General features: G+C 41.1%; 1 protein-coding gene across 4 annotated transcripts in view; it reads left to right on the top strand.

The window, feature by feature from the left end:
- Positions 1–27,262, top strand: part of uvssa (UV-stimulated scaffold protein A) — a 310,226-nt gene that overhangs the window by 9,943 nt on the left and 273,021 nt on the right. For all 4 annotated transcript variants that reach the window (XM_059965599.1, XM_059965596.1, XM_059965597.1 and 1 more), the window contains exons 5-8: positions 434–838; positions 2,105–2,214; positions 8,391–8,519; positions 17,132–17,240. In XM_059965599.1, coding sequence (XP_059821582.1) covers positions 434–838; positions 2,105–2,214; positions 8,391–8,519; positions 17,132–17,240 — 753 coding nt within the window. The remainder of the gene's footprint in view (positions 1–433; positions 839–2,104; positions 2,215–8,390; positions 8,520–17,131; positions 17,241–27,262) is intronic.

Here is a 27,262-nt window from a genome sequence, read left to right as displayed (position 1 = left end):
CTGCTATCCCTTTTAAAACACTGAAATCCAGGAATATTGAGAATCCATTCCTGCCCATAAGATGAGAGGAAGGAAATATAAAGGAGAATTGAAGGTAACTTTCATTATGAGTGTGGCTGGTATCTGGAATAAGTTGCCAAACTAAAGGTAGAAATTAGATACAACTACTACATTTAAGATGCAATTAGAAAGGCATTTGAATAGGCTTGAGTGTGGGCCAAGCTATTTTTTTTGTTGAATAAAGCTTGAACAAGCACGATAGGTTCAAAATCCAGTGTTCAATATTTTCTTTAACTCTGGTGTTCAGCCCTCTTTTACCAGCTATTTAAATGGTGTATCATTTGGTGTCCTTTTGTTCTTGGAACAGTTTTCTCTGAGATGCTGCTGGCTGTTTCTTTTTTCTCTAATCTTGTCCATTCTGCATTCAAAACAGAAAAGTCAGAAGAAATTCAGAGCACTTTGACAGAATTGGAAGAGTGCTTCAAATTGCTGCTGCCTCATCTTTCTGAGTTCAGCTTTAGTGATGTAAGCTCTCAGTGCAAATCAGAACTGCCCGATAAAGTGGATAATGGCAACTCTACAACCAGCGGGCGGGGAGGTGACTATTGGTGTACCACCAATCATAGTGATGATGAGCAGCCTTGCAGCAGTAAGGACCTGGTCCCACTGCCTCAGGTGAACAGAGCTCCTGCAGAGCAGGAATCCAATGAAGAGCTGGATGACTTCAGTCAAGATGAAGAAGGTGAAAGTGAACAACTTGAAGACAATGAAGAAACCTTTATCAGGAGTCATGGGCTTCTTTCACATAAATATTCTCTTGACTTAGAAATTAATACAGGTGAGCATTTATTGCATTATTAACCATTATTTATAGTTAAATTCTGATAATACAGCGTCTGTTTGTTTGGAAGTCCTGATGGTCTGGCTCCTGGCTCCCTCATTAGTCTACAATGTGAGCCAGAGGTCCAGAGAGCAAGTGGGGTGAAAGTCAGAACCAAGGATCCAGCTAGGACCAGCGTGTGCAGTCTGTGAGCTGGGTGTGAGGCCAGAGCTATAGCTGTGGTCTGGAACACGCAGAGCCCGAATTGCCTAGATGTATGCAGTTGGAGATAGCTTCAGGAGTGCTTGTATATCTTGCTCTTCCTTTAAACTCAGACACTTAACTGTAGATCTTATTGTTGTGAGCAAGTTTATAAAATAATAAACAAAGTGTATTTTGGGAGTTAACAGGAGTAGTATTGAATAATCCTGAAAATGGGCTACTCCAGCAATACCAATACCAAGACCTTCTAGGGTTTCACTATAGTTTGATAGTTTAGTAACACAACAGTAACTTTTTTAAAAAAGAAATCTTTTACTAAATGATGGAAATTCTGCAGCAATTTTCATTCAATTATATCATAGATTTACTATGGCACAGGAAAAGATTAATTTCACCTTTTAAGTTTCGGGTTCATACCTGTGAGGTGAAGAAAAATCAATTTACATACCGGCTGAGAATGCGTATCATGTGTACTGTTTTAAAATTTTCTGCTTTGGAGCAGTTGGATGTGTGACTGCAGTCTGAGGAGAAAAATGGTAAAGGGCCTATTTTGTGAAATTGGGAGAAGAATTATTACTTTAAAAGATGAATTGAGGAGTGCAAAAATGCTGCAGGTAGATTTGATCAGCATTCCCAGGAGTATCGCTGCTTGAGTTTTGTAGTGTTGAGAGGGTCATTTTAGCAGTCTGTACATCATTAAGTTATGACTGGCAGTCACAGAACATTTCACTTCTTACGCAGATTATTTTGTTTCCTTGTGATCCAAGTCCAGTACGTTGTCACATACACAAGTACACATGTACACAGTCATAATGAAAAACTTACTTGCAGCAACGCACACAAAATGCTGGTGGAACTCAGCAGGCCCGACAGCACCTATGGGAGAAAAAGTACTGTCGACGCTTTTGGCCAAAACCCTTCAGTAGGGCACTTCGATTTCGGCCCAATTATATTCTGATATTGTGTGTCTCAATCATTTTAGTTACATTTCTAAATGCACGATGAAGTTTAATTTGAAAAGAATTGTACCCATTTAGAATAATCTACATGTTTGTATGGCAGGTTTAAAGATCGAAGAAGATGAAGACAATAGTGCTATAATTAACAATATAAAGGATTTGCAAAGACTAATTGCTAGTAAATATCTGCCAACTGTACAGTACTGGATCCAGGTATGAGTAATCCTTATCGTGTGGTTATTAGTTTCGTTTAAAGAAGCCTCCTGAGCTGCCATATCTATGTATAGTATTATCAATGAGGTTTCAGTGCCTATTATGTTCCAGCTTCCCGCCAGCGAGGTAAAATTTACAAATTGCATGTCTAGTTTTATGCCACCAGAATGTTACTTTTTTAAAAAAGAGCTTTTCTCAAAGGATTTGAGAAAGGACATTTTTCTCTGTCTAAATGCTGCCTTTCAGTAACATCATCCAAAAACACTCAACTCCCATGTTTATGCTGACAGTGCTTGGTTTCTATTGACTCTTCCCCTGTCACTGCAATGTTAAGTTGTTTGACTGTCATTCTGTACTGAATGAGCAGAAATTTCCTTCAGCTTTATGGACAAAGCCTTTGATCTTCGACCCCACTACAATCTCCATGTTTTGACCACTGACTCCATCGGTCTCCCTGTCCAAACCTGGATCAACCCTTTGCAATTTAATCGTCCATTTTCTCCCACTCTGTCCTCTTTGCCCTTGGCTTCTCACACAAGTAAAATTATGTTAAATATAAGTTTGAGGAGCAGCAACTTATCTTCCAACTAGGCACATCCTTGCCTTCTGGATGCAAAATTGTCCAATAGTTTCGGTTCATGAACGTTTGCTATATTTTTCTTTTCATGTTAAGTCTCTGGCATCCACAGAAATTTCCATTTGATAACTTCAGATAATCATTCAGCTTCTCTAATTTATCCCTCCTGCAGACCAGTATTGTGCTTTTTGACTTTCCTTGTTACCTCCCTCTGTCACCTAGTGCTATCATCCCTTTTTTGACATTTAATTTTCATGCTCTCCTTCCTATGCTGGATCTCCACTTTCATTGTCCTCTTCTACCTACTAAACTCCTGCTCACCCCAGCACGACTCACATATCACCGTCTGATATTCCCAGCTCTGGTCAAAAGTGACCGATCTCAGTCATTAACTCTGTTTCAATCTCCAGTGATACTATATGATCTGAAGAGAAATGCCATAAGACATAGGAGCAGAATTAAGCCATCTGGCCCATCGAGTCTGCTCCACCATTCAATTATAGCTGATCCTTTATTTTTTCTGTCTCCTCCTCAACCCCTTATAAACGTATTGGGGATAAATGATATTTGACTAATCTGGTAGCATTTTTCTGATAAAGTAGCAGGAAAGTTTAAAAGGAGCACTTTGGATGTTGTTAGTACTGATTTTCATAAGGCAGCCAACACACAATGTGACTGGGAAAAATGAAGCCCATGGAATAAAAGGGTTATTGACAGCACCCTAGGCAATTGTGAGAACTTTGGTAGAGAATGGTCTCTCCTTACAGGCATGGCCAGGACCACAGGCTTTAATGGGTTAATGTGTTAATGAGTCGGTGTAGGTTTAGAGGGTAAAGTTTCAAAACTTGTAAATGACACAAAACTTAAGTGTGAAAAATAAAAAGAGACTGGCATCTGGAAACTCAGTTGTACCCCATTTCCTTGCATTCCCCCAATCTACAATACCTCTCCACACAACCCCAACCTGCTGCTTCTGTTCATCGTCCACCCCAAACTTTCATGCCAGGTTAATTGCATTTCAACCAGGTTAGTCTCCCACTCATTGTGAAACTGTGGCCGTGGTTCTCAATACCAGTTCATGGGCAGCATTGTTTATCCTGTCAAATCCCATGGAAACATTTTTACATTTCAATGAGGTTGCCTTCCATTTATGTAGACTCAAGATGGTGTTGTCCTGGTCTGTTAAATCTCCCCTCATAGGGCAACCACCTCCTCACCATCCTGGGAAACAACTGATGAATGTTAATAGACTAGCTTCTGACTGAAGTAATTTCTCTGCATCTCTGTTCTAAATTGACATCCTTCAAACCTGAAGTCGTGCCCTCTTGTCCTAGACTCCCCTACCATGGGAAATAAGTTTGCCATATCTAATTTGTTCAGGCCTTTTAACATTTGGAATGTTTCTATGAGATCCCCCTCATTCTCCTGAACTCCAGGGAATACAGCCCAAGAGCTGCCAGACGTTCCTCATACAGTAATCCTTTCATTCCTGGAATCATTCTTGTGCATCTTCTCTGAACCCTCTCCAATGTCAGTATATCCTTTCTAAAATAGGGAGCCCAAAATTGCAGACAGTACTCCAAGTGTGGTCTCACGTGTGCCTTATTGAGCCTCAACGTCACATCCCTACTCTTGCGTTCTATACCTCTCGAAATGAAATCCAACATTACATTTGCCTTCTGCACTACCAACTCAACCAGGACTCCAAAGTCCCTTTCCATCTCTGCATTTTGAATTCACTCCTCCATCTAAATAATAGACTGCCCATTTATTTATTCCAACAAAGCGCATGACCATGCACCTTCCAACATTATATTTCTTTTGCCACTTCTTTGCCCGTTCCCCTAAACTATCTAAGTCTCTTTGCAGGCTCTCTGTTTCCTCAACACTACCCGCTCCTCCACCTATCTGTATAATCGGCAAATTATACATAGTCCAAATCATTGACATACATTGTAAAAAGCAGCGGTCCCAACACCGACCCTGTGGAGCTCCACTGGTAACTGACAGCCAGCTAGAATAGGATCCTTTTATTCCCACTCTCTGTTTTCTGCTGATTAGCCAATGCTCTACCCATGCTAGCAACTTCCCTGTAATTCCATGGGTTCTTATCTTGCTAAGCAACTTCATATGCAGCACCTTGTGAAAGGCCTTCTGAAAATCCAAGTACACCACATCTACTACATCTCCTTTGTCTACCCTACTTGTAATTTTGTCAAAAAAATTGCAGTAGGTTAGTCAGATGGGATTCTCCTTTTAGGAAACCATGCTGGCTTTGGCCTATTTTGTTATGTGCCTCCTGATACTCCGTAATCTCTTCCCTAACAATCAATTCCAGCAACTTTCCAATCACTAATGTCAGGTTAACAGGTCTATAGTTTCCTTTCTGCTGCCTCCCACCCTTCTTAAATAGCGGAGTAACATTTGCAATTTTCCAGTCATCTGGTACTATACCAGAATCTATAGATTCTTGAAAGATCATTGTTTATGCCTCCACAGTCTCTCCAGCTACTTCCTTCAGAACCAGAGGGTACATTCCATCAGGTCCAGATTTATCCACCCTTAGACCATTAAGCTTCCTGAAAACCTTCTCAGCTGTAATTTTCACTGCACGAACTCCACTTCCCTGACACTCTTGAATGTCTGGTATACTGCAGACTTCTTCCACTGTGAAGACTGATGCAAAATATGCATTCAGTTCCTCTACCATCTCTGCACCTCTCATTACAATATCTCCAGCATCATTTTCTATTGGTCCTATATCTACCTTCAACTCTTTTTTATCCTTTATATACTTCAAAAAGCTTTTAGTATCTTCTTTGATATTAGTCACCAGCTTCCTTTAATAATTTATCTTTTCCTTCCTAATGACCACCTTAGTTTCCTTCTGCAAGTTTTAAAAAGTTTCCCAATCCTCTATCTTCCCACTCACTTTGGCCTCCTTGAATGCCCTCTCTTTTGCTTTTACTTTGTCTCTGACTTCACTTGTCAGCCACGGTAGTATCTTTCTTCCAGTCGAAAATTTCTTCTTATTTGGAGAATATCTGTCTTGCACTTCCCTCATTTTTTGTAGAAGCTCTAGCCATTGCTGCTCTGCTGTCCTTCCTGCAAATGTCCCTTTCCAGTCAACTTTGGCTAATTCCCGTCTTATGCCATTGTAAATTCATTCCACTGAAATACCAACATGTTGGAATTTAGCTTCTCCTTCTCAAATTTCAAAGTGAACTCAATCATATTGTGATCGCCGCTCCCTAAGGGTTCCTTAACCTTAAGCTCTCCTATCACCTCCAGATCATTGCACAACACCCAGTCCAGCACAGCCGATCTCCTAGTGGGCTCAATAACAAGCTGTTCTAAAAAGCCATCCCTTAGACATTCTACAAATTCTCTCTCTGGAGGTCTAGTCCTGGCCTGGTTTTCCCAATCCACTTTTATGTTAAAATCGCCAACGATTATCATAACATTGCCCTTCTGACACACCTTTTCTATCTCCTGTAATTTGTAATCCACATCTGGCTGCTGTTTGGAGGACTGTATACAACTGCTATTAGAGTCCTTTTACCCTTGCAATTTCTTAACTCAATCCATAGAGACTCTACACCTTCCGATCCTATGTCACCCCTTTCTAATGATTTAATATTATTTCTTATGCACTGGGCACACCAACCCCTCTGCCTAGTAATCCATTTTTCTGTTAGTGTTCTCCTTGTGCACAGGTAAATAAAGTGTGATTGAGGAACGAGTGCAGGATGTCAGAGTCCAGTTAGTTGGTGATGATGTTACGGTCACTATTGCTGTTGATGAGCTGAGATCCAAAGACATTCTGAATACTGCTGCAGTAAAATATGGTTTGGTTATTATTGTTGAGGATGCCATAATCCAAACCAGGAGGGTGTTTGTGCAGTCGTAAGTTCTGCGTTGATACTGAGACCAAAGCTTGCTTTAGCTGGATGACCAATGCTGACTCCTTTCCAGTTCCTGCCAGCACCTTCTACCTTCCATTTGCCTGCATCTTCAAAACACAATTTGACATTCTTTGTGGTATGCTATTAACTTCCATTCCCACATGTGCTATTGCTGAAATAATGTGTCTGCTTTCAACCTCACATTTTTCTTTATAACTTCACTGACAAGTTTGACAACTTGACTCAAACCCACAACCGCCATTAGAAATGCAATAATAGCTGGGGCATGCAGTGCCACCTGCTGGTTATCCATCAAATCTCATTACTTTAAATCCCTGTACATGACCGCATGGTACTACAACAATTATCAGTAGTTCAAAAAGACAGCTCACCACTATTTTATCAGGATGATTAGGGAAATAAATGTTGTCTTACTGAGTGTCAGTTTCAACATTCTGAATTAGATTGTGCTTGTTATTCATAAACACAAGAGATTCCGCAGATACTGGAAATCTTCAGCAACATACTCAAAACGTTGGAAGAATTCAGCAAGTTGGACAGTGTCTATGGAAAGGAATAAATAGTTGATGTTTCAGGCCGAGATCCTACATCATGGCTGGAAAGAAAGGGGGAAGACACCGGAATGTTGGGGGGAGGGGAAGGAGTACAAACAAGAAGGTCATAGGTGAAGCTGGATGGGGTCAGGAGGGGGGAGTGAGGTTATAGGCTGGGTGAAGAAGGAATCTGGTAGGAGAGGAGGGTGGGCCATGGGAGAAAGGGAAGGAGGTGATGGACAGGTGAGAAGAGAAGAGGAAAGGAAAGAGGGGAGTCTGATTAGGGAATGGAAGAAGAGTGAATGGAAGGGGGGTGGGGTGCGGGACGAAATTACCAGAAGGTAGAGAAATTGACATTCATGCTGTTAGATTGGAGGCTACCCACAATGAAAATGAGCTGTTGCTTCTCCAACCTGAGAGTGGCCTCAATGTGGCAGTAATGGATGAATGACATGGACTCCCTTTAATCCAGAGCTCTGTGCAGTGAGGCGAAATGGTGAATGCCAAACATGAAGAAAAATATCTGAACTAGAGGGAAAAAGATTTGACTGGACGATGCCAGAGAAATAATGGCTTTATGATAACAGGAAGAATTGTGATGAAGTGAATAGAACATTCTCAAAGGCAGCAAACAACAAGCACAACACACACAAATTCCCCTCTTACTCCTTTTTTTCTTCATCTGCCTACCACTTCCCAGCTTCTCCCTCCCCCCCAATCACCTATTTTCCCTCCCCTCACCCACTAGTTTCACATCACCCTTTAGCTTGTACTTCCTCTCCCCCACCACCTTATTCTGCTGCCTTCTGCCTTCCTTCCCAGCCCTAGTGAAGGGTCTTTGCCTGGAATGTCAGCTCTTTATTCCTCTCCATAGCTGCTGCCTGACCTGCTGAGCTCCTCCAGCATTTTGGGTTAAAGCTTGGTGACCTGACCTGTGTCTGCTGGGACCTGACAATATGCGGGTTAGCCTAGTTTGGCCAGGTATTCCCTCCTATCTGAGCACGTGAAGAATGCTATCAGCACAGTGATGAATTTCTGCTGCTTGTCTTTCCAGTGTTTTCACTTAACTGTGAATTTTCCTGTGGGAACATTTATTGAAATGGGCTTGTGGTGAGCAACACTTTTGGAATTTCATTGCAGGCATTCACCAAAGCTGGTATTACTGATGCCCGATTAAGACGTGCCATTGACTTAAAAAGCGCAATAGATGCAGCAGTGAAAAAGCATGATGAGATGAACATTGGTTACAAAGAAAGAGAGAGAAGAGTGGTGAGTATTCCAGTGCTGTAAGACTTAATTCTTGATGGGTGCATGGGGAAAGCAACTTCAGAAGCTTGCAGAAGAATACAGGAATGGAGTAGACAAATATTATCTGTTATATTCCTTAGAGTAGCTGAGTGATTTTGCTTGATCACTTTAATGTGCGTTGCCATGTGATCAGAATTGTGTGTTAACCAGACTTTGAAGGAAGAGTTCTGCACTGCTCTTCACTTCAAACGAGCAGGTTAAGGGTTCAAGACCCACGGTAGAACTTGAAAAGAAATAGGCTGGTACTTCACCGTGGTTTACCACTGGCATTTCACATGAACTCTAAGCTGAAACCCCCCTTTACCTTGAATGTAAAGCACTTTGATACTTGCAAAGATGCCATGTAAATGCAGGTTTGCCCTTTGTATTTGGATTTGTGCAGTGATACGATGGAGCAGTACTGAAGGGAGCTGTTTGAGCTTCTAGTTCTAACTGGCCTCTGATGAGCAATCCGTCTAGTCCCATCAGTTCCTTTTGTTTTAATTATTGATCCAGTTGCCTTTCAGAAGCCATGACTGAATCTCCCTCGATGTCCCGGATAGACAGTGTATCCCCCTTCAAAAACTGGAAGTGTTAACCAGGTCAAGAGATAACTCTTGGGAAAGGAACAGTGTGACATTTCAGTTCAGGGATTTTCTCTGGAAAAGTGAGAAAACTGCTTGCTTAGTTTGTCAGGATGGACGTGCATAACATGGGGAAGGTCTGTGACAGAACACAGACTAAAGTTGAGGAGTTCTGTTTTAGAGGATGTAACATTTCCAAGTGGAAAATGTACCGTGAGATTGTGTTGAACATCGTTGGGGTAATGAAGACGAAGTGGTCAAATTGGGAGGAGTTTCTACCACAAAATGTTAAGCAATTGTTAGCACAGCTCACCCTTGTTAATTGAATTGAGGTTTTCTGAAAAATAATCACCCAATCTGAACTTGGTTCCTGCAATGTGGGTGAGGCCACATTACAAGCCCAGAGTTCGATGTTATGTGGTGGAATGAATTGTATATTGAAGCTGAACATAATACTCTATTGTTTAATAACAGTTTATTGTAACTTTCTTGCTTTTGTATCCTACGCCTTTATTAAGCAAAGAATTCCATGTGTTTTCTTTTAAATTGCCATTTCTGCATTAATTTTCATTTGCCACTTGTCCTCCCATTTCACCAGCATGTCTGTGCTTATTAGGAACATATCTGTATTGTGTTCACTGTTGAATATATCATTTGGACTAAGAAAACCGGGAAGATGGTTTCCTTTGTATTGTCTAAAAGACAAAAACCTGTTCATGTGTTTGAGCATTTTTCTTGGTGGGGGCTGGTAATTGTATTATATTACGTGACAGTACTGAGGATTAAATTATGCAGAAGCCATTAAAATTTTAGTTTAAGACGCAGTATTTTTATTCAAAGAACACTTAAATACTTAAATTGAAAGCATATCCATTTAAATGCAATTGAATGGGTATATGTGATTCTCACTGGTTGCATCACCGCTTATTATGAGGGCTCCAGTGCACAAAATCAAAAGAGGCTGCAGAGGGTTGTAGACTCGACCAATTCCATCATGGACACAAGCACCAACACCACCATTGAGGACATCTTTAGAACGTGGTGCCTCAAGAAAGCCCCATCTACCATGCAGGACCCTCACCATCTATAGTATATTCAGATTCAGTTTATTTGTCATTTAGAATGCAGTTAAAAATGAGACAACGTTCCACCAGAATGATATCACAAAAGCATATGACAAAACAGACAACACCAAAAAAGATCCACATAACGTTTGGCAATCCCCAATCCACAGTCCGGAGAGGCTGCTGCATATTAACATCGCGCCACCGTCTTAGCGCGTTCCCCGGAAAGGAGCTTCAAATCCACCAGACAAAACAAGACCAAAAATTAAAGCTACAAGACCTGCACAAAACCACATAGTTACAACATATAGTTACAACAGTGCAAACAATAGCATAATTGATTTAAAAAAACAGATCACGGGCACAGTAAAAATAGTACAAAGATGTTAAAGGACTATAAGTTCAAATCACCACACAGTTTCCACAAGTCCCCAGGGTCCCGACAGACTCACCATCCCACGCCGGCGGCAGAAGGGAATACCCCCGCTATGGACTTCCACGGTGCCGCCCAACTCAGCCTCGCAGACGCAGCACACACGGAAAGTGACCTGAATGCAGCAGACTCCGAGTCCGTCGAACCTCCGAGCCGATGACCATCCCCTCCGGCACAGCTTCTCCGAGCACCATCCTCTGCCGAGCGTATTAATACGGCCCCGCCAACGGCCATCGGCAACGCGACCCCGAGGACTGGGGGCCTGTTCTTCCCAGCAGAGTCCCGGACCTCACAACAGCAGCAGCAACGAAGCAGGCCTTCCTGAAGATGTCCTGGAGGTCTTCCTGGAGTTCCTCCGTGCTCCCATGTCCATTTTCAACCAATTATGATTGCGCACGGTACCCCGCTTTACAAATAACAGAATTTCAGGTCTGGAGTGGCCACTGCAAGCTGCGTCGCGCCACCATCTTGGAATCTATATCCTCTTCTCGTTACTACCATTCGGAAGTAGGTGGTATAGGAGCCTGAAGGCGCACACTCAACATTTTAGGAACAGCGTCTTTCCCTCTGCCATCTGTTTCCTGAATGGTCCATGAACACTACCTCAGTATTCCTATTTTGCAGTTTTTTTTAATTGTAACTTGTGTTTTTTTTTGTTTTGCACTGTGCTGCCGCAAAAAACAACACATCTCACAACATAGGATAGTGATATTAAAGCATATTCTGAGTACAGCCAGTAACTGATGCTACCAAATTTCTTCTCCATTCTCACCAAACCATTATGCTTTCAGAAGTGGTAAGGTTTATTTATGACAGAGTGGTGAGAAGTGCAACTTTTATGGAGAGGATAATATCACAGCTTCAGGAATTTAATAATAAACTGCATCTGTATTATTTACATGCTCTGTGAAGTCACAGTGAGGATCTCCTCAGCTTTGGTGAGTCACAGAAAGTGCCCATCGTTGATGCAGAGCTAGAGCTTGTGGACTGACGAGCTAGAGATTAACCAAATAAATATTAGATATGAATGCTGTTATTCAGTTTGCTCTTGTACCTTCCTGAAATAGCACGTAATATGAGGGTGAGGGTTACATGTAATTGTATTTGTGGGATTTTTTTGTCTTCGGCTTTTGCAGTCGAATTGGAATAATACCTATAACGTCCAGCAGAGGGAGTTTGTGCTCTGTGCTGGGTGACTGGAACCCGTAAGCATTGCTGGAAGAGATATCAAGACACAACAGATAATTGCAACGTTTCATTGGTGATTTAGTATTAAGTTTGGATTGGTGTTTTAATTGCTTTCAGCTTAACTGAAAGTTTCTCTCTCCAGAATAAGGTAAGGCAATATTTATTGCCTATCTTCATTAAACCAGAATTTATTCTTTTAAGCTCCTGTACAATGGTGTTCTTATTTAAAGATAAAAGCCATGCTAATTTATTATGAGAAGAAAAACAACTTCTCCAGGGTATAAAATTAACTATTCATATAAGACTGTAGGAAAATTTGTCATGCATAAATTATTATTTATTCTCTATATTATACATTGTCATTTTTAGGGAAATTAGGAACCTTTCTGTGTCTGCATTGGAAAAATTAAACAGTACTATTAAAATACTCAAACTATGGCATTCTAAGCTTGATTGTGAGAGACGTTACTATTATTCTTGATAAGCATCCAGCATAAGAATCACAAAAAAACAGGTTATCCCTTGGCATCACACACCGGTGGCTAGGAAACAAACATTTTGATAATGGTTTTATTCAGCTGGAAATAAAACCCTGTTTCAAAAACCCTTGAATGAAGAGGAAGGAATTGAATTTTCAATGGTGCTTTGCTGTTCAGTCTGCTATCCATTTTCATTAGGAGTCGCTATCTTAAGATTTCAAGAAACTTGTGCGTCTGCCATCATTGTTATTTTTAGAGTTATAGATCTCAACAGCACTGAAAGAGGTTCTTTGGCCTCTCTTGTCCATGCCAAACTATTAATCTGCCTAGTCCCATCAGTCTGCATCTGTATCATAGTCCTCCAAACCCCTTCTATCCAGTACTTAGCTAAATTTATCTTCAATATTGAAATCAAACATACTGCATTTTATTTAATTAATGCTATTCAAATCATTTTCTCACTTGCCTCTTTGCCATTTTCCCATTAAAAATCATTGGGTTTGGATTTCTATTTCTGCCTTTGATGACTTGCAGTAAAATTTCAAAAGGTTAATGCAATTTGAGTTTGTGTCTCTGATTTCGGAAAGCTGGAAATACTCAGTGAGTGGCTGCATCTATGGAGAGAGAAACATTTAGTTCAGGTCAAAGTAAAATTGGAGACTGCAGGTGCATCATTCTAGAATAACAATCAATCTATTTGAAGGAGAGGAGTTATAGAATTTTCAGGTTGAAACCCTGCATCAATTCTGCTAGGTGAGGAGGGGAGTGACTGGTTGGTGATATCTGGAACTAGATGGGGTCGGGGTAATGAGTAGATGGAACCAGGTATGGGAGATGGGGGAGGAAGCAAGTTGGGCAGCATCTGTGGGATGGTTGACAAATGAGGTAGAAAACTAGACAGGCACGGGTGTGTCTGCATGCGTGTGTACGTGTGTGTATGTGGAATAATGAGAGTGTGGGTTATCTGGAATAGGAAAAATGAATATTCAAACTATTGGGTTGTAAGATACCCAAGGTGAATACAAGGTGCAGAATATAACTGTCTTCTGGAGAACCTCGTAAGGTTGGGCAGCACCTATGGGATACTTGACATTTGAGATACCAGGACTCATCGGAATATAGGGTGCAGTTCTTCTAGTTTGCACTTGTTCTCCCAGTGACAATGGAAGAGACTAAGAACACAGTGTGGGAATGGAAAGGAGATCCCAACACCAGTGACATCTCTTCCACCTTCCTGCTTTCCCCAATGACCACCTTCTTCACGACTGACCAATGTGCTCATTCCTCCCTATCCCCTGGCATTTTCCCTTCAACCACAGGAGGTGTAACGTCTATCCTTTCACCACCACCTTCCCAACCTCCAGCTTCATCTGTATCTCTTCCAACCTGATTTACCGCATTCAGTCCGTACAGTAATACCTCCTATACTTTGGTGAAACCAAGCATAGACTAGTTGGTTGTCTTGTGGAACTCCAACGGGCATCTGAAGTTGCTGGTTGCACATTATCTTTCCACTCCCATGCTGACTTATTTGTTCTTTGCCTTCTCTATTACTGCAAAGAGGCCAAATGCAGATTGGATGAACATCATCTTCTCAGTGACTCAGTGGAATGATTATTGAATTTTCCCATTTCAGGTAACCCAGACACACTATGTTCCCCTCTCACACACTCACCTGGCCACTCATTTTTCTTCTGTCTTTGTTCAAATCCTCCACCCTCAGCTGGTTCCATTTTCCCATCATTTCCTCCCCATCTGGTTCTACCTTTCACCTTCCCACCCCATCCTGCTGCTATCTATTGGTAATCTTTCCTCTTTCCCCTTCAGTCCTGATGTAAAGCTGAAACATGATAGTAGACATTGACCTACCTACATTAATCCCCCCTATTGCATTCATGGATATTCTTTTTCGCAGATCTCTTATTGGTGTAAATCCACCCCACTTCTGGGAAGGGAGGGATGAATGTAAATACTGAAAATACTCAACAGGCTAAGTTTCTTTAGTGGGGAGAGAAAGAGGTATCCCCAAGAAATAATGTCTCTATCCTGTTTGGATCTATGAAAGACAAATCAGAAGATGCGTATGGACTTTAACTTTTAATCCAAACCTTCATGACTACAGAAATTCATAGTTTAAAATATATATTCATTATAAGTAATCTTTTATGCTAAATAAAGTTTGAAACCTGCATGGGAAACCAAAAGCATCCATTTTCTAAGAGGGAATTAAAAGTAATGCTTTCTTCCTGACTTGCCGCCCACTGTCTGTTTTTCCCTAAATACCAATTCTTCTAATGCAGGCACTGGTTGTTGGATTTCCCTTATTGGGTGGGTTGAGGTGCCGTGAGCCCAGCAGGAGCTCCAGGTGGTGTGCTGCCAACTTAGCATATGCAGTCGTGACGAGTTGTACCAGGAAGTCTCTATGAAGGTTGGATTTGCTCTCCTGACATGGCCTAGGTGCTACCCACCCATCAGCACCTCCAGGTGTCGTCCCTCTGACTCGACATGTGCAATTACTGTACCATCACATCTGCCCACGTATTGAATGATTTGTCCAGCCATGACAGAGACCACTTACAGATCACACATGTTGCTCTGTATCTGGAGCTGGGTAAGGCAAGCACTAAAGTGCTTTAGTAAGCCAGGCAATCTGACAGTCTGGTAGATTATTGAACAAGTTTTAGAATTCCTTAATTAATAGAATTTAAATTCCTTGGGTACCATGGTGAGATTTAAATTATTGTCTCTCCCAATCATTTGATATGGCCTTTCATTTATCAATCCAGCAACATAACTGATTTGCTATCATAACCCATCAGGAAGAGAAATATTTGGAAAAATGAACGCAAGGAGAGCAGAATGCCTTCTCTGAACAAATGTGATGGCCGTGTACTTTGGCTTGCATGTATTTTTGGGGTTACAGAGAGGAAAAAAATCATCATCCATCCAGCTATCAGAAAAAAAACCTTGATACTGCCTCATTTTGGAAGCTCTCACTGCTCACTTGCAAAACTGCTAGTAAGTAAATTGCATGCTAATCTCCTTTGGGTTAGTTTCTGAAGCTTTCATTGGCCAAGCTGTTAAATATATGACAAGCTAATCTCCTGAAAGGGCTATTTCTCTAAACAAAATTATGAGAGTATTTTTTAAATGAACGTGTTAGCAGCTCAGAGGTATGCGTTTAACTGGGCATCGGCATTCTTTCCAGCACTTGGTTTTGCCTCACTGCCAACACATTCCCTGGTGTACTGTGATTGTACGCTCCTTCTCATTCATTACTGACTAATTATTTGTCAGTCAGCAGTGTCTCTATCAACTTTAAATGCAAGTTGAAAACATCAATGATCAACAATCTAAGTTGATTGCGATTTTGAGTCCTTGACACTGTCTTTCAAAATATTGTGCATTTTTTTATTGCATGGTTGGAGCCTAAGGCTAGATGCACCTGACTTACTGGAGTGCTATAATTTGCAGGATCTTCCAGAAAGGATATTAGCATATAAATAGCAGATGCAATGACGACTATCACAGCTGAGTACATTTAATTTTTAGTTTATAAGATAGAATGGGTTTTTAAATGCATAGCCATCAAGCTTGCAGAATGACAAATGAAGTTTAGAGTTCACTTGTCTAAGGATGTCTTATAACATCATTTTTTAGAGTGTAACAGACACTTATTTAAGAACAAAACTGATTTCCTGGGTGGGAAGTAATTGAGATTGCCTCCCAAATTAATTAGACCATGGAGAATTTATTTTATGATTCTATTAAGATTTTGCAAAAAAAAAACAAAGTATAAGAAAGCAGATTTGTTCAACCATTTGAACACATAGAATGATCCCTTTTTCTTCACTTATTCTTGCATTATAAGGCAAAATTGAGTAAATGCTTTTATGACCCATTCATAAATATAATTCCTAGTGCTGCATTATGTTTTTTACTACTTTTTATGAGACATTGGAAATGTTTCTGTAACACAGTGATATAATAATCATTTTCTTTTAAATTAAATTAGAATATGTGCTTCATTCATCCAATCTTGAACACAACAATGATGTGAGATACTTTTGTCTATGGAATATTAATGCCTCATTGTTGGTTTTAAAGAGTTGTTGCTTTCTGCTTTAATTAATGTGATGCAGGAACCTTGTGTGTGTAGCTACAAACATTCTTTTCAGTATCATTATCTTAACATCTTTAAGATATTTTGAGGTGATATTGCATGATGGGATGCAAATTCAGCTTGGGTGCAGCACAAAATGAAAATTAGAAGTTGGTTCCCCCTTTTTTTAATGAGACAGATGATGGGTGGAGTATAAAACAGTGCCCAGCTTCACTCAGGCCCTCATTCAACTGCAAAAAATAGTCAAATATTTCTTCTGAGAGACTCTTATTTTACAAATTAGTACTAAATTTACTTAAGTGCACAACTATGATTATAATTTTCTGAAGAATACTTTAGTGGCACTTGATTATGGTGATATTTTGTGTTTTTAACAGTGATGCTCAATATGTTATGCATTGTAGCACAAGCCACCCCCTCTCCCCACTTCAACTTGCAGTAAATTAAAACACATAAATTCTGTTTAGCACTTGATGTGCAATGTGCGAGCTGAATGCCATAATACTCTAAACCTTGGGTTGTGTTTCACCTTTCATAAATTCCTGGGTAGATTCTATACAAAAATAATTTTCAGCTCCGCAGCTCGTTGTTATTCAGACTTGATTGATTGCTGTCATTTATTCACTGAGAAAGTTAAGTGCTCCTGTCATTTCCGAAGAGTATAATTAGGATGTTTCACAGGTCAGCGATAGTGACAGGTTTTCTTTTGATTTGCTTCGACAGATGAAAGCAGCCGATGAGGATGATGACGATGATGATGATGATTTTGTTGAAGTTCCTGAGAAGGAAGGTTATGAGCCACACATTCAGGAGCACCTTCGGGAGGAGTATGGTGAGTTTATGCAGCTGCTAGCTGCCACTTCTCAGCACTGTCTCCCACAGCTAAATAAACAAACCCTGTTATTAAGCAGTAAGGTGATCAGCTGTGTGTTTAATCTGTCCACTGATGTCTGGGGAGGCTGTCGCTGAGTTATTTGAACACTTGTGTGTTAATAGACAAATAAGCCTTTCTTGGTACTTTCCCCAAGAAGAATCTCATAACATTCTACCTCCTGAATGTGTTAGTTAAATTTCCTTCCTGTCCAAGTTCACATCTCTCTTGGAGCTTGTCATACATTGAATACTGCACCCTAACTTCAGTACCTCTTAGTGTATAAATCCAAGTCTGTTCCCTCATTTTTATTGTGTTTAAATGTATAGTACAAGTAGACCTTATAGAATGAAAATGTGCAAATCTATTATTCATTCCACAGCCACGTTAGGAACCACTGGTACCTTATAAAGCGTGCACCAAGTGTATGTGTGTGCTTGTCTGTTGCTGTTCTACATCTGTTTCAATGTTTGACGTAGTGCATTCAGAGATGCTCTTCTGCAAACCACTATCGAAACATGTGGTTGTTTGAGTTACTATCATCTTCTGTAAGCTTGAACCTTTCCAGCCATTCTCCTCTGACCTCTGTCATTAACAAGGGGGTCTTTTCACCCACAGAACTGTTGCTCACTGGATGTTATTTTTTTCCGGTTTTTTTTTTGCACCATTTTCTGTAAACTCCAGAGACTCTTGATTGTGAAAATCCCAGGAGATCAGCAGTTTCTAAAATACTCAAACCACCCCATCTTACACCAAGAATCATTCCACAATCTAAATCACAGAGATATCTTTTCTTCCTCATTCTGATGTTTGTTCTGAACAAGAACTGAACCTTTTGACTGTGTCTGCATGCAGGAGCAGGTGTACTTAATAAAGTGGGCACTGAGTGTATATTGGCATGGCCAACCCACTTTGGGACTTAGCTTTTCATGTTGGTATACATCGGGAGTGTAACTCAGCTGAAAATAGTCCACAAAATTCACGCCAGCCAGATATTTATTACAGATTATTACATAACTGTGACAGCTGGAGCAAGATGTTGTAATACTACAACCCTAACTGGATTGAATCAGTCCATCCTCTTAATCTTGACACTAAATCCATTTCTGGCGGTTTTCACAATGATTGGGAATAAGACAAAAACTACAAGTTTATCTAAGGTGCATGTGGCCTCAAGGACATAAAAGGTTTCATTCCCGCTAAAGCAAACATCATTCTTGATTTTTTTATATTTTTCCCATTCTCTGTCAAATTTATTTAGAACAGCCAATAGAATTGTATTTATATTTACCTAAATGAAAATAGTTGGGTACAATGAATTATGTAAATGATTGGGTACTAATGCAGAAATAACTGACCAAATCTACCTATATAATTCAAATCATAAACATAAGAAATTCTGTAGGTGTTGGAAATCCAAAGTAACACAGACACACAGAAAACTCAGCAGGTCAGGCAGCATCGATGGCAGGGGGTTCCCAACCTGTTTTACTCCATGGGCTAAATAGCATTATGCAGGGAATATGTGGAACCCCTGGTATAGAGATGAATAAACAGTTGACAGTTCGGGCTAACACACTTCATGCAATTTCAGAGAATCCTTGCAAAAATGAATAACCCTTGCATTTTCATGTAGATGTTTTAATCCTTGTTATAAATTGGATTTCTGTACTTTGATGAAAGTGGTGATTGTGGTGAACTACATATACCTGTCTGGACACGCCCCCCCCCCCCCCCCTCCCCGCTGACTGCTCCTGTGACTCCTCCCACAGACCCTGGTATAAAGGCGATTGGGGCCTGAGCCCTGCCTCTCAGTCTCCAGGATGTAGCATGGTGGTCAGTTGCTGCTTGTTCTTTCTTCCAGTCAATAAAAGCCGATATCTCGCCTCATGTCTCAGAGAGTTATTGATGGTGCATCAGTGACTGACGTCACCTCTTCTTCCTTGAATTGAATTGACTTTATTCTTGGAGGCCGGCATCAGATAATCTTTCAAACGGGTGTCATGCTCTGATGGTGTACCCCTGTGCCAACCAACTAGCTGGAGTGTTCAAGGACATCTTCAATCTCTCACTGCTGCAGCTGGAGGCTCCCACCTGCTTCTAAAGGATGACAAGTGTCTGAGAAAAGCCAGAGTCACTGCCTCAGTCACTGTCACCCTGTGGCACTCACATCTACCATGATGAAGTGCTTTGAGAGGTTGGTCATGGCTGGAATCAGTTCCTCCGTAAGCAAGAGCCTGGACCTGCTGCAGTTCGCCTATCACCATGGAAGCGATCTTACTGGCTCTCTGCTCAGCTTTGGATCACTGGACAAGAGTAATATCTATGTTAGGCTGTTGTCTGTTGATTACAGCTCTGCGCTCAACGCGATCATACCCTCAGTTCTAATCAGCTAGCTCCAAAACCTAGGCTTCTGTTCTTCCTTCTACAACTGGATCCTCGACTTGCTCATTGTGATACTACAGTCTGTGCAGATTGGAAATAACATCTTCTCACTGCAGTCACCACTGGCGCTCCTCGAAGATGTGTGCTTACTCCACTGATCTACTCCCTTTATACCTACGAGTGTGAGGCTAGCACAGCCCAAATGCCATCTGTAGATTTGCTGATGACACAACTGTTGTTGGCAGAGTTTCAGAGAGTGACAAGGAGGTGCACAGGAAGGAGAAGGATCAGCTGGTGGAGTGGTGTCGCAGCAAGAACCTTGCGTCAGCGCCATTAAGACCAAGGAATTGATCTTGGTCTGACTTCAGAAAGGAGGAGTCGAGGGAACACACATCTGTCCTCATCGAGCGATCTGAAGTGGAGAGGGTGAGCAGCTTCAGGTGCCTGAGTGTCAATATCTTTGACCTATCCTGGGCTCACCAAATTGATGCATTCACAAAGAAGGCACAACAGCACCTACGTTTCATTAGGAGTTTGAGCTGAATTGGTATGTCAGCAAAGACTCTTGCAAACTTCTACAGATGTACCATGGAGGACATTCTAACTGATTGCGTCACTGTCTGGTATGGAGGGGCCACTGCACAGGATCGGAAGAAGCTGCAGGAAGTTGTAAGCTCAGCCAGTTCCATCATGGGCACTACTCTCCCATCACTGAGGATACCATCATTAAGGACCTCCATTACCCAGGTCATGCCCACTTCTCATTGGAGACACACCTTCACCATTTCAGGGACAACTTCTTCCCCTCCAGCCATCAGATTTTTAAATATATTTTAAAGTGTTTTATGTTCTTGTACAGCAGCAGTGCAATCTAATACATACAATTACTACAGTACTGTGAAGGAGTCTTGGGTACCTTATGTGCCTAAGACTTCTGCATAGTACTGTATGTTTCATAAGCTGCCATGTAATAATGATCAATTAGCCTGCTTGTAATATTGAATGAAGGATATGTGGCTGGGAAAGACTTTAGTTTCAGTGGAATCTTTCTTGCTCATTTCAGAACATCCAAAAGTGGTTACGGCCTCTTGAAGTTAATTTTGTAAAGTAAGCAACAACTGCTGTCGTAAGAAGGAAACATGGCAACCAAATTGAAAATGGGACGTATTCTGCATTCTGAAATGTGATTGTGACTAGAGTGCCATGATAATAAAAAGGGAGATTGCATATGCTGGAATCTGGAGTAAAAGAAACGAACTGGTGGAGGAATTCTGTCAGGCAGCATCTGTGGAGGGAGATAGACAATGGATGCTTTGGGTTAGGACCTTTTATTTGGCTTGAAAGAATGGTGTGACTTGAGTCAATGTGATCACCTGAGAAGTTATCTATTGGTGGGTCCTTGGATGGTCTTAGAGGCTGATCCGAGATCCACATGTTCTGGTGTAGTGTGGGCAAGTGTGAATTGTGGTTGAGTACACAGCAGATAGCCAGAATAGAGAGGTGTGGCAAGAGATGGCAAGCAGATAGTAGGTCCAGGTGAGGATGGGTTGATTCGTAGATTAACTCCAGTGGGTGAGGGAAGGGGTGGAGAAAATTATAGAAGCTGGGAGATGATAAATGGAGGGAACAGCTTGTGGATTCTGGAATCTAATAACAGATGGGAATAGTGGAGATTGGTGATGGGGTCCCTGTGGGAAGAGTGTATGGGTGATGGTCAGCTGGAACCGGGTGTGGAAGGGTATAAAACCTGGAAGATCAGGGGCTAGTGGTGGGAGTGTTGAAAAGATGGTGTTTGAGAGAACACTGGATGATCCAGAGGTGTGGGGTGTGGGGGGAAGTAAAGGACAGAGGGATATTAGGTTTCCTGAAGTTAGAGAATTCGGTGTTCAAGCCATTAAGTTTCAGACTTTCCAGGCTTAAATGGAACATACAAAATGCTGGAGGTACTCAGCAAGTCAGGCAGCATCTATCAAAAGTAATAAGGAGTTGACATTCTGGGCCAAGACCCTTTATGAATATGGGGTGCTGCTGTTCTTGCTTACATATTGGCTTCACCCTGGCAGTGAGGAGGCTGGGGTTAGATAAGCTGGTGTGCGAATGGAGCGAAATTTCAGAACATTTGCTTAACCAGACCAGTGGTCTAAGTAGTACAATTTTCATTGCTGATGATTGCCGATTTCTGCTTTGTGCCTAAATACAAATTATCTAGTAATTGAATTAAGTAATGTAAGTGCAGAATAATTTTATAAAAAATAATTAAAAATTAATTTTAGTAGCAACTTTGGAAAAATCTATGTGGGAAGTTTAATTGAAGATAACAGAGAAGGTTCTAGTAGGTGATGATAAATTTATCAAGAGCATATCTTGGTGATAGAGTCTGTTTATAAGAATAATAATGAATATTTAAAAAATTGTGAATTCTGCTGATTTGTAAGCTAAAGACCTTTACTGTTGTGCAAACTGTCCAGGCTATTATTATATAAGTAATTAACCTTCCCCAATGGAGCAGTTCCAAGTTTATTCAGAGGTTTCTATTTTAAATTATATCAGGAATGTACTTCTGTGTTTAAAATATTAAAACCATAAAGTATCAGTTTCAAAAAGGATCTTGAGATAAAACTGCATGCATATTCGTCTATCTTCTTTCCATGAAATCTGCATTTAGTCTTGATTCCATGAGAATTCTCAAGCACAGTGTAACTGATCAATTATGGTCCTCTCTGCCTTTAGACATCTTTCCAGTTGTTGTTTCCCATGATTTTGAGTGACAGTAAACTTCCCCTTGCGGGCACTGGGTATTGAGCCCAAGTTTTATGTGAAATCATCAGTTGAAAGTTTAGCAATAGGAAAAGCAGGTTAAAGGGTTGGCACAATATTGAGGGCCAAATGGCCTCTATTGCGCTGTACCTATAAATAATATAGAAGAATGACATGCTCTTATTTCAGTGCACAATTGCAAATTAATCACTAAAAGCAAACTGAGTTTGTTTACAATTTATTGACTGTTGTAAAGAATTAGTTGCTTCAAATTGAGACCGATTGAGAACTGATTTACTTTTTTTAAGTGTTTTGCTTTAAGTGCATCTACCAAAATTCAGCATTTTTTTGGCATGTCATTACAAGAAAACAGGGTGTTAGTTCTGTAATATTCCCTCTGAAATCCTCTGGTAGGAGACACATTCTATGAGAAAATATCTTGTCACACAGATGCTTTTTGAAAGGAATTATTGATCCATTTGAAAAGCAGAATGAGAAAGAACAGAAAATCAGAGGAATAGTTGCAAGGTTTAGACAATACACTCTAATTTAATCTGTTAGTAGTATAATTTTACTTAATTTGTCAGTTTCCTTAATACAATTGTAAATGGTGCTGTGATTAGCTTTTATGTTTGGAAAGACCGAAGCAGATTACATCTGTAAACTAAAATGAGTGTGCTGCCCCAGCCTATGTGTTACTGCTGCTGCAGAGTGCCAGTGACCCGGCTTGTATCCTGACTGTGGATGCTGTCCACGTGGACTTTTCACGTTCTCCAGTGCCTGTCCACATTCCAGAGGCAATCTGGCAGGTTAACCAGCAATTTGCCACCCCCACCCCTCCCCATTGTAGGTGGGTGGCAGGGGAATTGGGGAGTTGATAGTCAAATAAGAGACCACAGATTACTGTAAAATAACTGGGGGAGTGGGACTGATGAGATTGCTCTGAGGGTTGACATTGGATTCATCTGCGAACTGGTCTCCTCGTATTGTGAGAAAGCCATGTAATATGAAAATGTGTTAGATAAGGAAAGCTCGTTCTGTGGAATATACTGTACTGCTCTTAATGGAGCTGGCTTTTAAAGCAGGGTTACAGTAGGTGTCCAAGGAATTCAAGGTTAAAACAATTGCCTTTTAAAATTATTCAGTGACCTGCTATTTCCACTATCACTCTTATCCTGTTCCAATTGTCAAATTAATTTTTGTACACTTATAAATAGTAGTATACATTGTATATAGCACTTTACTACAGCTGCAAAACAACAAATTTCAAACAGCGTATGTCAGTGATGATGAATCTGATTCTGATTTAAAAACAGCTGCAGATAACTTGTGTAGTTAAAAGATATTGGAGCTTAAGGGTTAACATTTAGAAGCATGGCAGTTCATAGGAGCTTTCCATGGTTCAACTTCTATCAGCAGTTTCTATTATCTGTCTCAACAATTTGCCAATTAAACTTCAGAGCAGATCCAATGTTGTTAAAGTAAGGGTAAAGCCACACAGCTGAGGAAACCTTCCTTCTCTCTCTCTCTCTCTCTCTGCACCATTGAGGTGCTTTATCTTCTCCCTAATCCTAAGATTTCTGTCAGGACATAATCTCTTTCTCAAATTTACATTTTAATTACAAGTCCTGGTGAACTTGCTAAAATCAATAATGTCAGCATTCAGTGGCCTAGCTTTGAGCCACAGGCCCTGCCTTGCCATTTCCTGCTATTGATTAATCTTTTTAACTCTATCCATGTTATTGCTTCAGGCAAATGGGTGACACTGAGCGATTTCAAAAAGATTTTGGAATTTTATAGTTTTGAAATAAGGTCACATTTTATAACTGTGGCTCTGTGTTTGTATAATTAAAGGTTAAGATCAACTGAAAGAAATGATTTCCACCAAAGTCTCAACATTGTAAGACAAGCCGGTGACATTTGGTTCATTGGGGCTGTGCTGGGAAAGCTGGCTATCCAGCCTCATCCCGTATTCCAGGAGTTGGTTTGTGGATCTGCAAATTGAGGGTTTTCAAAGACATTCAAATATTAATCAAATTTAATTTTTTAAGAAAATTCTTCCACTGTTTTAGGCAACAAGTTCAGACTCATTGTGTTAAGGGATTGTCAATTGTGTTCAGGAATATTGTCTCAAGCAATATGTAGATAGTCCTACTAGAGAGGGGCAACACCTGTCCTCAAACTGATAAATGAGTCTGGTCAAGTGACTGAACTGGACCAGTGATCATAATTCTATTAGTTTCTAAAATGTTGGCCAGCCCTATATTTCCCCCATAACATTTAACAGCTTACATTGGGGTAAGGTTAATATTGATGCCATTTGACAGGAGTTTACAAGGGTTGATTTGGAGATGCTATTAGCAGGTAAAGGGATGTGGGAAGTTAGCAAGTGGGGAGCTTTCAAATGCATGATGAGTGTTTTAGGTCAACATGTCCCTGTTAGAGTGAAGGACAAAGCTGTTAGGATTAAGGAACCCTGACTGATAAGAGATCTTGATTCTCTAGGAGGCACATGTTTGGTATAGAAATTAGGATCAAGGCAATCTCTTAAGGAGTACAAGTGATGAAGGAGTACACTTAAGAAGGAAATCAGGAGGACAGAAAGAAAACATGAGATATCCTTGGCAGAAAAGGTAAAGGAGAATCCCAAGAGATTCCGTAAGTATACTAAGAGCAAGAGAATATTGGGGAGCGAATGAATCTACTTAGGATCAGTATGGTCATCTATGAGTGGAACCATAGGAGATGGAGAGGTCTTAAGTCAACACTTCTCAGCTGTGTTCATTGTAGAGAAAGTCAAGGGAGCTAGGGAGTGCAGAAGAGAGAACAGTGTTGCCCTGAAACATACTGACATTATGAAAGAGGAAGTGTTGGTGGTCTTGAAGCACAAATAGGTGGATAAATTCCTGGGGCCTGACCAAGAGAATGCGAGAACATTGTGGGAAGCAAGGGAAGACATTGCAATGTCTCTGCCGGTTTTCCGTATCTTTCTTGGCTATGGGTGTGGGGTACCTGAGGTACTAGAAGACCAAAGGGTGACTAATATTGATTTAGGAAGGGCTGCAAGGACAAGCCACGAAGCTGCAGGCATGTGAGTATTGCATCAGTGGTGGGAAAGTTACCGGACGGGATTCTGGAAGATGGGATCCATTTCTATTTCGGAAGAGAAAGACTAATTAGGGAGAGTCAGCATGGCATTGGGTGTGTGGGAGATCATCTCACTGATGCAATTCTTTATTTGAAAATGTAGCCAAAAGGATTGATGAGGGCAGAATGGTAGGCATTGTTTATGTGGATTTTAGCAAGACTTCTGGTTGTTGAAATGGTCGGCTGATCTGGAAGTTTAGATCATGTGGAATGCAGATTGAGTTGTTCAACTGGGTACAAAGGTGTGTTCAGAGAGTGCCAGAGGAGGATTTTTTTCCTCAGATTGCAAGCCTGTGATGGTGGCATGCTGCAAGGATCAGTGCTGGGACCGCTGTTTGTCATATATTTATTAGTGATTTGCTTGGTGACGTAGGGAGTTTGACGATGGCTGCAAAATTGATAGTGTGGTGATCACTGATAAAGGTTGTCTAAACTTACAGAAGGATCTAGATAAACTGGGAAAGTGGGCCAGGGAAGAGTAGATGGAATTTGATTTGCGGAAGTGTGAAGCAATATATTTTAGGGAAATAACCAGGGCACAACATGCACAGGGCTCTGGGCTGAATGTAGAACAGGGAGACCTAGGGGTGCAAACAATAGTTTGCTGACAGTGGTGACACAGGTAGGCAGTGTGATGAAGGAAGTGTGTGATATACTCGCCACCTTTGGACAGATGATTGAATCCAAGAGCTGAAGACATCATGTCACAGCTGTAAGACATACATGAGACTCCACCTGGAATATTGCGTTGAACTATAGGAACCAGTCCGGCAATGCAAACCAGTTCCCTCCACCACCAGCCTCCTCCATCTAGTGGGACTGGTCCTCACCCTCAACAATTTCTCTTCTGGCTCCTTCCACTTTCTTGCAGCTCATGGTGTAGCCACAGACGCCTGCATGGGCTTCAGCTAAGTCTGCCTTTTCATTGGCTACTCAGCACTACCCATGTTCTAAGACTTCCCCAGTAAAGTTCTTCAACTCTTCCTCCACTGCACTGATGACTGCATTGGTGCTGCTTCATGCAACCATGCTGAGCTCATTGCTTTCATTAACTTTGCCTCCAATTCCCACCCTACCCTTGAATTCAATTGGATTATTTCTGACACCTCTCTCCCCTTTCTTGAGCTCTGTCTCCATTTCTGGAACCAAACTGTCTACCGACATCTTTTATAAATCTACTAATTCCCAGGGTTATCTTAACTATACCTCTTCCCACCCTGTCTCTTGTAAAAACACTATTCCCTTTCCTCACTTACTTCATCTCCACTGCATCTGTTTGCAGCATAAGCCTTTCCTTTCCAGGACATCAGAGAAGTCCTCCTCCAAAGAATGGAGTTGCCCTTCCTTCGCCATTGATGCTTTTCTCACCCGCATCTCCTCCGTTTCCTAGACATGCGTGCTCATGTATGTGTCATAGAGCTGCACCAGCATTCACCTCCTTCCTCAGCTGCACTCAGGGCCCGAAACACACTTTCCAGATGAAGCAACTCTTCACACGCGAATCTGTTGGGGTAGCCTACTGTATCCGGTGCTCATGAGAGCCAATGTAGATGGGGAAATGGTTTTGTGAAGCTTCTCTGCTCCATCTACAAGAAGTGGAATATCCTGGTGGCCTACTATTTCATTTCCTATCCCCGTTCCTGTTCCGACATGTCGGTCTGTGGCTTCCTCTTCCCCCTTGTTGAGACCACTTC

Source organism: Hypanus sabinus, chromosome 3, assembly GCF_030144855.1.
Source record: "Hypanus sabinus isolate sHypSab1 chromosome 3, sHypSab1.hap1, whole genome shotgun sequence".
Classification (NCBI taxonomy): domain Eukaryota; kingdom Metazoa; phylum Chordata; class Chondrichthyes; order Myliobatiformes; family Dasyatidae; genus Hypanus; species Hypanus sabinus.
The sequence above is the reverse complement of the archived record's forward strand: the minus strand, read 5'-3'. Positions and strand labels throughout refer to the sequence as shown.